This window comes from Brachyistius frenatus, unplaced genomic scaffold (genome assembly GCF_029030835.1).
Source record: "Brachyistius frenatus isolate BFR_SWC_R1_liver_20210118 unplaced genomic scaffold, ASM2903083v1 Contig_227, whole genome shotgun sequence".
In the NCBI taxonomy this organism is placed as follows: Eukaryota; Metazoa; Chordata; class Actinopteri; family Embiotocidae; genus Brachyistius; species Brachyistius frenatus.
In genome coordinates, this window is record NW_027210826.1 from 17501 (window position 1) to 28679 (window position 11179).

At 39.5% G+C, this 11179-nt stretch overlaps 2 protein-coding genes across 4 annotated transcripts in view; both read right to left on the bottom strand.

The window, feature by feature from the left end:
• capn7 (calpain 7) overlaps positions 1 to 6039 on the bottom strand; it is a 12525-nt gene extending 6486 nt beyond the window's left edge. Inside the window, exons 1-11 of the mRNA XM_069719922.1 lie at positions 5707 to 6039; positions 5471 to 5579; positions 4623 to 4780; positions 4446 to 4513; positions 3467 to 3706; positions 2659 to 2745; positions 2198 to 2324; positions 1487 to 1572; positions 1096 to 1189; positions 416 to 562; positions 1 to 68 (exon numbers count right to left, since the gene is read on the bottom strand). The exon at positions 1 to 68 is cut by the window's left edge and continues 39 nt beyond it. Of these exons, the coding sequence (XP_069576023.1) occupies positions 1 to 68; positions 416 to 562; positions 1096 to 1189; positions 1487 to 1572; positions 2198 to 2324; positions 2659 to 2745; positions 3467 to 3706; positions 4446 to 4513; positions 4623 to 4780; positions 5471 to 5579; positions 5707 to 5808 (1286 nt within the window). The 5' untranslated portion in view covers positions 5809 to 6039. The remainder of the gene's footprint in view (positions 69 to 415; positions 563 to 1095; positions 1190 to 1486; positions 1573 to 2197; positions 2325 to 2658; positions 2746 to 3466; positions 3707 to 4445; positions 4514 to 4622; positions 4781 to 5470; positions 5580 to 5706) is intronic.
• Positions 6040 to 7184: 1145 nt separating this feature from the next.
• On the bottom strand, positions 7185 to 10327 carry LOC138633595 (CD209 antigen-like protein C). 3 transcript variants are annotated; one of them, XM_069719941.1, is made up of 7 exons: positions 9644 to 9727; positions 9529 to 9557; positions 9309 to 9398; positions 8982 to 9116; positions 8715 to 8878; positions 8187 to 8299; positions 7185 to 8108 (listed from the first exon to the last, which is right to left on the bottom strand). In XM_069719941.1, exons 2-7 carry the CDS (start codon positions 9551 to 9553, stop codon positions 7973 to 7975), a joined length of 663 nt encoding a protein of 220 aa, XP_069576042.1. In that variant the 5' UTR covers positions 9554 to 9557; positions 9644 to 9727; the 3' UTR covers positions 7185 to 7972. The 3 variants fall into 3 exon arrangements, with proteins under 3 accessions (XP_069576042.1, XP_069576041.1, XP_069576040.1); XM_069719940.1 differs by lacking the exon at positions 9529 to 9557 and having other exon boundaries at positions 9644 to 10327; XM_069719939.1 differs by having other exon boundaries at positions 9529 to 10327.
• Positions 10328 to 11179: the final 852 nt, after the last annotated feature.

Below are 11179 nucleotides of genomic sequence, written 5' to 3' on the forward strand. Positions count from 1 at the left end.
GACTGATTGTCAGAGTGCATAGCGATGCGTTCGGGGATCCAGCCAGTGAGCGCGTGCAGATCGATATTCTGTAAAAAATCAAACAAACATAACAATTTCTTGACAAACCTTCAGACTCTGGTTTGAATTCATAGTGACACCTACTGAGGTTTACAAACCTTTCTCAACCTGAAGGCGATCAGGTATGTTTTACTACCAACCTACAGACTTGTCAAGCCCCCCCACCCCCCCAAAAAAAAGACCTTTTAAAGTTATATTTAAATTATGCAAAACCTTCCTGTTCATTTTCAGCAAATCCTTGCTCAAAATTCTCAATTTTTATCTGGGAGGTGTTTTTAAGCGTCAGACCTCGAGCAGTTCTCTCATAACTAGTTTAAAAATAGCTTCATCTCCGGGTTTCTCCACCTTCACTCACCGAGTTGGACCCGGGGAAATCGTAGCCGCCCATCACCTTCATGTAGGCCTTCTCTATCAGGGAGACCCAGAGCTCGTTCCTGTTGCTGGAGTAGGAGCACAGCAGCTCCCCGTTTCGATCCACCGGCAGGTAGTCGTCTATGATCACCTGCGGCAGGGACACAGACGAGCTTTTGGTTTGAAGGACGCTTGTGCAGATGAGTCTCGCATTAAACAGATCCTCATTTTAATTTAGCTAGTTTTGTCTCTGTGAATTCAGTCTGTACAAATGTGAAATCTATTTTTTCCCATGACACAAACAGTAGTTATTAAATAAAAAAAATAAAAAAGGAGACACGACAATATCAGCTCACATCATTGCATTTTCCAGTTTTTAGAAGACTAACAAGAGATTCACACTTTCTTATAGGTTTTGAAATAAATTAAATTATAACTGAGCTAACAAAGCTTTGAACTAAAGAAAAAAAAAAAAGGACATTTCACTTTGCATTTTGCATGAAGTTACGTGAGAATACACGGATGCACTCAGTGAATGCATTATGATGCATTCTATAAACCGATCATCATGAATTAACCCCATTCTCACTGTTGAATGTGTATTCATAAGTGACCTACATTCTCCCGTATGATGAGTCTTGCGCTGCTGCTTTACTGTCGTGTCTATTAAAACTCATGTTTTACCTTCCTGGGAACTCCGTTGATGTGGAGCTTCACCATGTATTTCCCACAGGGGTTGTACTCCGGTTCCCCTCGTCTGTTCTGGGGGTAGATTATGCTGTAACACACGAGAACACACTCAAAAGTCTCAGGGCCGAAACTAATATTTGACATATTCCTTCATCTAAAGGGTCAGAAGTTGCGACGGACAGATGTAACAGATGTTCCGTGTGGCTTCAACGACAGTGATGAACCAGATATTTGATTTAGTGTGCGATATATCAGGCACTCAGTGTCTCTTTAGTAAATGTGCTGACGAACCGACCAGTTCTGCTCTTGTTGTCCATATCAACATTACATTTTTTTTATTTTTTATTTTTAATATTGGTCAACATATAGAAGTTACATAGAGTACCTGGTGATGAGTTTTTTGTTGTATCGCCTCTCGTAGGCGGCACTGATGGCGAGAGATGCCACAAACGAACAGTCGGACACGACCGTCTGCAAAACAGGAAGGGCATCACATGATCAAATCGAGGTTAACAGGTATTTACACGGTACATAGCGGTAAAAGAGCTCCGACTGTGAAAGGATGTCATACTGTACAAGCACTGTTCGACAATAACACATATATTTACACAAAACAACAACTTTAACAGTAAAACACATGTAACTGTTTGGATTGTTAATTCGAAATGTTTGTTTATGCTCTTTATGTCAATCAAAAGCTATTTTGAACTGTCTCTTATAAAGATGTGTGTCTGTGATGGTTGCAGCGCCATCTACTGGATCAATTTAAACAATGAGAACAGAACTTGCACTATCAGCACTATCAGCTCACAGGACAGAAACAGACAATACAATCATGTATTTTTTAGTAAAGTGGGACTTCTACAGAATATATGCAAAAAAAGAATATGCCACCATTAGCTGCTACAAATATTCAATAATCACATTTTTCACAAGAAATGACGAGTTGCAGAGAAGAAAACTATGCGAGGGTAAAATTTTCCATCTGATATTCTAATACGAGCAGTTTACAAGATAAAACCTGCCAGAGACACACACACACACACACACACACACACACACACACACACACACACAGAAGGCTGAAAAGTCTGACCTGTTTGATGCTGAAGCTGGACACAGACATGATCATTGTGGGGTTATTGCAGATCTCGTCTGGCCGAACCCAGCGGGAGAAGATGGCTTTCTGTTTGGGTGACAACGCCAGTTTCCCTGTTTTGTCCCTGGTCAGAAGAATTTAAAAAAGAGAAAGAGTTAGAAACTGAAATGAGGCATTTCAAATAAGAAAAAAAAAATGTCTACCAAACCACACAGACAGACAAAGTTGGTGTCTCTGGTAACTATCTTTTTTTTTCTCCAGTTGAATGTTCCTATTTATTTAGAGTTTCACTGATCTAAACTAAACATCTTCTTTTTTAATGCGATGGGAGAAAAACAACTGACAAAATCTGAATTAAATCTCAAGTTGTGTGACAACTTCACCGGCATGTGTTAGCTTCGAGACTGTGCTGCTAATGTCAAAAAAATAACTGACAGTACATAATAAAGCAAACTCACGATAAAGGGACAGGAAATGCAAATCGCTCCTTCAGGTCCACGCTCATGAAGGGCACATAGGCTATGCTATTGATTGTAGATGTACTCCTGGAAATGAAAGACAAGTTTAGTGGAAATGTTTTAAAGCAGCTTTGAAACATTTGATTTGATTTTTTATTCACTTTATTAATGCCTGAGGGGAAATTTCTTTGCTACAGCGGGGGGGGGGGGGGCCTCAGGGGGAGCTGCTGCAGCAGGCTGCCACTAGCGCGGCGCCAGGTAACCTAACCTGAGGTGCATGTTTTTGGATGATGGGAGGAAGCCGGAGAACCCACGCAAGCACATGCAAACTCCGCACAGAAAGGCCCAGGACCGGATTCGAACCCGGAACCTTTTTGCTGTGAGGCGACAATGCTAACCACTGCACCACCGTGCCGCCCCAATTCCATAGTATAAAAAAACAACAACAGAGAAATCAGATGTCTTTTTTTTTTTTTTTCTGTTGGGATGTAGTGGCACTTCCACCACCACCAGATGAGTAAATGCCACTAAAGTAAAGTTATTTAAAAAATGTTAAGACATCTTTTGCTATTTGATAGCAATTTTGATATTTCTAAAATGACCATATCCCCGACCAAAGCTGTATTTTTGGCTTCCTGCCACTGTTGCAGTGATTTCACACCAAAACAAAATCATTTCGCGATTTTATGACACAATACATTTAATTTTTCAGTGTTGTCCTCATGTAGGAATTTCTTAGCGATTAGAAAGTTGCACTAAAGGATAAACCAGGACGTCGTTCGACAACAGATTCCAGCAGCCGTCTCACCTGAGCACCTCGATCTCCTCAGACGTGTAGCGCTGACCCTGGGGCTCGCTGGACTGCACGGCTCGGACAGGCTGCGGTTGCGGTCGGTCGTGGATGGAGAAGTCTGGCCCGAGGGGGAAAAACTGCCGGACCGGTCCCCCACAACCGGCACCACTGCTGGGCTTGGTTCCGGGGGGCCCCGTCCTGTCCTGAGTCTGGGTGGGGGTTGATTTGGACTGAGATTCTTTCAGACCTTCCGCCCTTCAGGAACACAGTGGAGAACGTTTAAAAAATAAATAATTAAATCTGCAAAACCGCGTCAATAATAAAAACCCACCAGTCGTATCAATTCATTCCCTTAAACTAATCTATGCTCACGTTATTTTAAAGGAGTCAAAAAAACTACCACAGGTAAATTTAAAATAAATCTAAAGCAAAAATCGATATAATAATATCTTCCATTTTTTTTCTCATTCATAACAAAAGTAATGATTATTATTTCTATATATACTGCAATGCACTCTGATATTCTGTGGGTGTCAGTAATCTGCTTCCATAATAAAGTCAGTTAATTATGTTTTTCTTCAATAACACTTGTAACCAAATTAGAAAGTACATTTGGTCACATAAACGTATACAAAATGATAATCTAGTGTATGGTTTGCTGCTACGGTTCTTAAAAAATTCACCAACAAACCAAGTAGATGTTGAAACGTTTCACTTTTCAGGGAAATTAGTGGCTCAGAATGTAAAATTTACAAATGAATTCAGTAAAACAAAGAGATAGTAAAGTAAGTGAAGACCAACACTATAAAAGCAAAATAAAAAGAACCAAAAAAAAAAAATCCAGGAGCTCAGGAACTTAAAGACATGAAGCCTCTGACATGTTTGTGATCAACGCTGGAACCACAGTGAGGAAGTGTTGGGGTCACGGCAGTCAAAACCCACCGCAGCCTCTTCTGATGAACATCATAACTTCAGTACCAGGGTTCATGTTTACCTCTCTAAAGCTTGACGTGCCAGCTGCTTCAGCTTGTTCTGCAGCGCCTGGTCCGATGTCTCATTCGACTGTTGGAAAAAAATAAATAAATAAAAATAAGCAGAAGGAGAAAGAAATGTGGTTGAAAGCAGGAATAATGTGAGCGAAGACCGAGTGAACAAGCGGGCGATGACCTACCGTCTTAATGCACAGCTCCACGGCCTGAGTGTACAGCTCGACGGCTTCATCGTCGTTCCCCTTCTCGTCTTCCTCGAAGGCCTGGGTGACCAGGAAGTGGGCGCGCTCCAGGTCCACCTGCTGCCGGGACTTGAGCGGGTCGCTCTTCTGTGCCTGGACTGGGGGGGGGGGCAAAGGTCAAGGGAGGGAACGGGTTTAAGACACAAAACAGCCACTGTGCAAATGGCGAATTTAGATTTAGATTTAGATTCCACTGTAACTGCACACACTACTAAACGTCATCCACTGGTTGTCCAACAAAACAGGACACACACACACACACACACACAGTGTGAGGAGAGTAATGGAAAAAAGTAGTCAAACCGCAACTGAGAAAGAAAGTATGTCCTCAGGGTGCATTCAGTCCTGAAAAATGTCTACAGCAAGCCGTGATGAATAATAACACTTCACAAAATCCGAAGCTGGCGAGCACATAAAGCAAAGATTGTGTGTTTTAACAAACAACACAACTGTCACGATGTAAGTGCTGACATTTTGTTTTGTTCTCCGCGTTTGAGTTTCAGACGTTGTACACTTTTTGTTGTTGTTGTTGTTGTTGTTTTTTCCCCCCCCATCACAACACTCCGGTTCTGCAAGTATACAAATCATAAAGCGGTCAACACACACTTTTGCGTATTGACCAACAGAAACGGACATTAAACAGTTCAATACATCTAAAATAGCTCAAGCTTTGAAAACAGTCAAACAGCAGACTTGTGAAAAAAGTAAGAGAAGCTGAGCAGGTTTGATCTTCGCGTTTGTACGAAGTGCGTCATCTTAAAAGTATTTTTTTTTTTTAAAAACCGTACCTGCATTGTGGAGGGCTTGGACCCGGTCCAAGTACTCATTCACTTTGTCCTGGATTCCCTCCAGTTTGGACCCCGCCATGCCGGCGTATATCAGAGCCTGGGCCGCCTCCTGCGGGGAAAACAACCGAGAGAGAGGAAGCAACGAGGCTGCGAAACATCCACTAACACCAACAAACCGCGACCGGTCTTTTACCAACTCAAAACTCAAATCCGTCCGTCGCACCTCGCCCACTCACCTTGTAATAAAACACAGCCTCGTTATGTTTGCCATTCTGGTCGTAGGTTACAGCTGTTTGGGCAAATTTGACAGCGTCGAGCTCCAGCGCCGCGCAGTCCATGCCGAAGAAAACTTGTTGACAAGTGACGAGCTCTCCGTTAGCTGACCGCTAGCTCCTGTAGCTTCCCCCCCCCACACACACACAAATTAACAAAATGTCCGTCTTTCACTCGCACCGCTGTTCCATTTTCATCAACTCGGACGAAGCATAGCGAGGACAGTCCCCCGACGAGCGTCCTTTGACAGACCGGCCAACTTCGAAGTCTCGCTTGAGCTTTGGAGAAACGACAACAACAACAACAACAACAACAAACACCAGCGGACGCTCAAAACAAACGCGGATATGACGCACTTCCGTTTCTCGGGGTACGCCGGGAATTCCGCCCGGCGTCGTCGCTGCCCTACGTTCGCTTTTTGTTCCGCAATATGTTACTTACTGTGAATTTAACAAAATAAGGGGTTGTTTGAAGTAACGGCAAAAATGAGAACGATATATATATATATATATATATATATATTTTTTTTTATATGAATACTGCACGGCGCCTCTCCAGACCGAAGCCTCTACGAATTTACCTAACTTGGTACAGAGCCACGCTTGTGTGACACATCCTGTCACAAAAGCATCATAGCACCAGACTGGAGTTAAAAACAACAACAACACAGCATGTCATAAAATCTGTATTTAAATTAGCCACAAAAAAAAGGGCTACATTTTATTGAAATGACAGAGGGTGATAGCTAACTGAGTGTTTAATGGCCTTCATGTATGAGAAGTGTACTGTTCTCTTGGTGTTTAAGAGAAATGTGAAGTAATTGTTTGAAGTATAATATCCAGGTACAGTCTGAAACAATTTTTTAATTTTTTTTCACTGCCATCTCAACTCCATACTTACCAAAACACTGGGAGTAGAGCTTTTTTTTTTTTTTTTTTTTAATTTGTTTTGATTTATTTATTTTTTTAATGTTGTTTTTAGTTTTTTGGATCATTTATTGTTATTTAAGTGGGGTTTTTTTATATTGTAGTTTTAGTTTTTTTAAATGTTGATATATTTTTGTTTGAGTATTTTTTTGGTATGTTTGTTTTTGTTTTTGATGGTTTGTTGTTTTTGGTTAGAGTTTTAATAAATTTGGTGTTTTGAAGATTTTATTTAATTGTGACCACTTCCTTTGGTTTTCTGTCCATCCTAAAGAGAACAAAGTTGAAGGAAGCGTGCCAACAAAATGCTTTGTTATGATTATATCAACAGATTGTAACCACTTCTGCTTTGAGGTTGAGGTAATTATTCTGTAATTCTCTGTAAACCACTGAAACCAAAGTGTAGTTCTTCACATTCACACTTGCGCAAAGTACTTTTTTGTCAAATAATGGATGTCAGCTGGTGGCTTGCTTAAGTTTTAGTAACACATGAAACAGCTTGAAAATAGATATTTTTATTGTATTCATCTTGAAAAGATACTGCAAAGTCTGAATGAGAAACTTCATATTAAAATATTAATATGACCGGTAAAAAGAACAAAATTTATCAGATGTGTCAACATTGCACTGAAATTAACATTAAATTAAAATTCAGAACACAAACAAAACCACAAGTTGATCGCCCCTTTCTCCAAACAAAATCAGAAAATAACTTGGAATACATTTTGAACTTAAAATGGTTTTATGAAATTCTTACAAACTATGTAAAAAGACATTTTTGTAAGTTCTCAATAAACAATATTTTCTCCTTTGAATCTGCTTGGACTATTTTGAGAGATGGAATAATTTTTCAACTGCACTCTCCAACTCTCACGGGAAATGTATTAAATGAATTGCAGTCAAAAATGGTATTTTAGATATAATTCATACCATATTAGTTAGTAGCAATGTTTAAAACAATGACATGACGGAGGACTTTCGTAAATCCAGTCACCAGTTTGTTGGCCTCTGCAGTTGCAAGTGCTGACTTAACGTACAGGTAATATAATATAAAACTGAACTGTGCCTCTAATATGAGATAAAAAAAAATGTAAACAAATGCTGATTTAAAATGATTAATCACCTGTTGACCTCTTACACTCACCACTGTGGTTTTTACATACTTGACTCAGTCACACATTGTAAACATTAAAGATTTGAAAAACGTGTTGTATGTAAATGTTGAAAACAAAGAAACTTAATTTTCTAACAAGCCAGGTGACATTACGTTACATGTCATTGAAAATCAGCACAGACCATAAGTTGATTAGATAGATAAAGCCGCCCTTTCACAGATCCACCTGTTTATGCTGTTGCAGTTCAAAGCGCGCCAACCCATCGGAGAGTTTTCTCCGACAGAAATTGCACAGTGAGCGTTGCCATCGGGTTGCTGTATCCAGTAGCTGAGGGGAACAACATGACGGTTAGATTGTGGCTAAAGGAGAACACAGTTTTCATGGTGTTGAGATATTGGGTCTTACTCTGCAGTCAGATCACCTCCATCAACCCACTTCCAACTCCCAGTTTCCACCATGAGGCCAATCCAGTAGCCGCTGCTCCGCCAACTGCTCCCACTGTGGTTAGAGATAAATTCCTGAGGATCACAAAAAGAAGATCAGAATTGGGTAAACTGTGATTTTTGTGGCTAACACTGAGCTGATTTTCCAAAGCTTCAAATTCTGTCAGCAAACCCCATTAAATATTTTACTCCATCTTTTTTCCACAGAAAATTCTTAAAAAAGGACATATATAGCAGATTGTAGGCGTTTAAAATATGTCTGGCAAGTTTTGTTGAAGTTTTCTAAAATAAATATAATATATATTTTGATAAAGCAATTTTACAGCTTGCAACCATGTATTTTAAATTCCATTTTTTGCAAATTCTCTTGAAACTTAAAAATGTACTTTTTTTTAATACACGAGTTGACAGAAACGTCTTTTTAAGCTATTTCCTTTTTACAAAAGTTCTTCTCGGGTCATCTCCATAATTTCCACTCTGTTCACTTTACCTGTTCCATAGGACTTCCAATAACAACTAAATCTGCATTTTGTGCTGTGCAGTTGTTTTGTGCCTCCTCCCAGTTTATCTGATGAGGACCATCGATGTTATAAAATGCGTAGCAGCTGGACTGGAAGTGATGCCACTCTTTCTGACAAGCTTTACACTGTCTGCCTGAGGGAAACGATACAAATCAAGGGATGAATTACAGGATTGGACGTGATAATATTTCTGTTGTTTTTGGTTGTTTGTTTGGCCGTGATTGCAGAAGTTTTACCTTTACTGTCATTTTCCCCTGTTTTTGGGCAGTAGGTGTCTACACTCCACTGAGCTTGAGTCACACTTACACTCTTCCTCAGCTGCTGTATTTCTGCAGTCAACTTCCTGTTGTTTTCAGTCATGATAACTGTAACTGCAGTGAAAAAAAGAGGAAGGTTTTGAGTATTCTCTTTTTTTTGTCCGGCCTCTAAGGAAAAAAAATTAAACAATTTTATTAAGAGTATACTTTCAGTCACACTTCCTTTCCCCTAAAGAAAACCCCTGAGAACTAAAGCCCTGCAGTAAGGAACGTACATGACAGAGGAACTTTTGAGTTCATACTCACAGTAGACGCGAAGGCCAATGAGTAATGACAGTATCCCCCAGCCCGCTGCTATTAATGGAAAAGACTTAATGACACAGGATGGCCTCTTATCTAACAAACAAAAGGAAATCAGTTGTTAAAACAATCATATTTTAAAAATATTTGTCAAATTTTAAAGTGAGTAAAGTTAAACATGCGTGTAGGAAGTTTTCTGGAGAGGTCAGTGTCATTTACGGTATACCTGATCTGCCTCTCATTCTATCCATAGCTCTGTTAAGAGATCCAGATTCTTTCATTGAGGAAAAGTAGATGTTGAAATTGAATCTTGTCTTCGCCATGTGTAGACAATCTCTTACCTGCAGAGTTCGATCCATTTGAGCGTTTTAAGGTACCAGTTGCCTCCAGTTTTGTTCTGTTCATCCTAAAATAACGGATTGAAATTCTGTTACAGTCCGATAACAGATCTCCAAGGAATGTTTCGACATGCACTGTGTCATCGGTGTTAGGAAAGCGTCTGGTCAGCTACGTTGGTCTTGCGTTACTTCTGCTTTGAGGTTGTGACTCGGCAATATGTTCTTCAGAAAGGAAGTCTAAAAACATGTATTTCTGTTGGCTCATATCTGTTTTACAGATAAGCTATATGATGAATGCTTTTCTGCAACGCTTCATTAAAACTTAAATTTACAAGAAAAAGTCCTCAACAAGAATTTGGCAACATTTGTATTTACTATTACAGACTAAAACATACATAAGCTTCGAAATATCTAACAGTGTAAAATGTTAAAGGAAACAGGAAACTGATCAGTCCTGTTGCTCTCTGCTGATATAGCAACTGTAAGCACTGCATCGCTAACAAGACACATCAAGAGTTATTATTGGTTAAGAGTTGAGTGTCCGTTTGAGCAGTCACTGTTTTATTTAACTATCGTGTCAGCAGTCAGAGAAACAGTACGGATATGTTCTAATATTTGATGATATTATATGTTCACTGAAATATTTCTTCTAAGTTTTAATTTTTATAAAATAATGAAATGTGAAATAAAAAAATATTCATATTTTGACATTATTAAGCCAGTTGGCATTATTTTGCATTTAATTAATGCTTGCAGATAATCAAGTAACCATCTGAAGTTTGACTCAAACAGACAAAGCCTTCATTTCACAGAACCATCTGTTCCTGTTGTTACAGTTCACTGATTTCCATTTCATTCCATGATATACAGATATTGCACAGTGACCATCAGTCGGCTCTTCTATCCAGGAACTTAGGAAACAAAAACATCAGTTAGGTCAAGAGTCATGATTTTATCATTCAAAGTGTTTCGAAATGCGTCTTTTGCCTGTCAGCCAGATCACTTCCATCGACCCACTTCCATTTTCCATCTTCAGCTTTCCACTTTTATCTGCTGCATTTACATTCCTGCCATTCACAAGTTTTTCTGAAACCGTAAAAAAAAAAACACGAGTAATAACATACCTGATGTGGCTGGAATGTGAACATGGGAGAACACGTGACCTCGACGGTGAAGAGCTTCCATCACCCTCAAATCCAGGACCCCCGGTGTACAGTGACCACTGATCCTTTTTGATGACCAGGAAGAAAAATTAGTGCAAAACAGGTTTTGACTTGATCAGCATTTTAGGTAACAGCACTGAAAAAGATATTCAAACATGAAATCCCTCTTTGTAAAACACACAATATGTACTTGGCTGATAAATTGAACTTCCTGTTGTAATCTGGAGATTTGTTGGAGCTGATGTCGACGGTGTGATTGATTAATGAGGTCCAAACGTGGTGAACATACTGAGACCAGATCTGTTCCTGCCTCATACTGATTGAACTTGTTATATCATCCTGAAGAATGCAGTTCATCCTGACTTTATCAAAACTT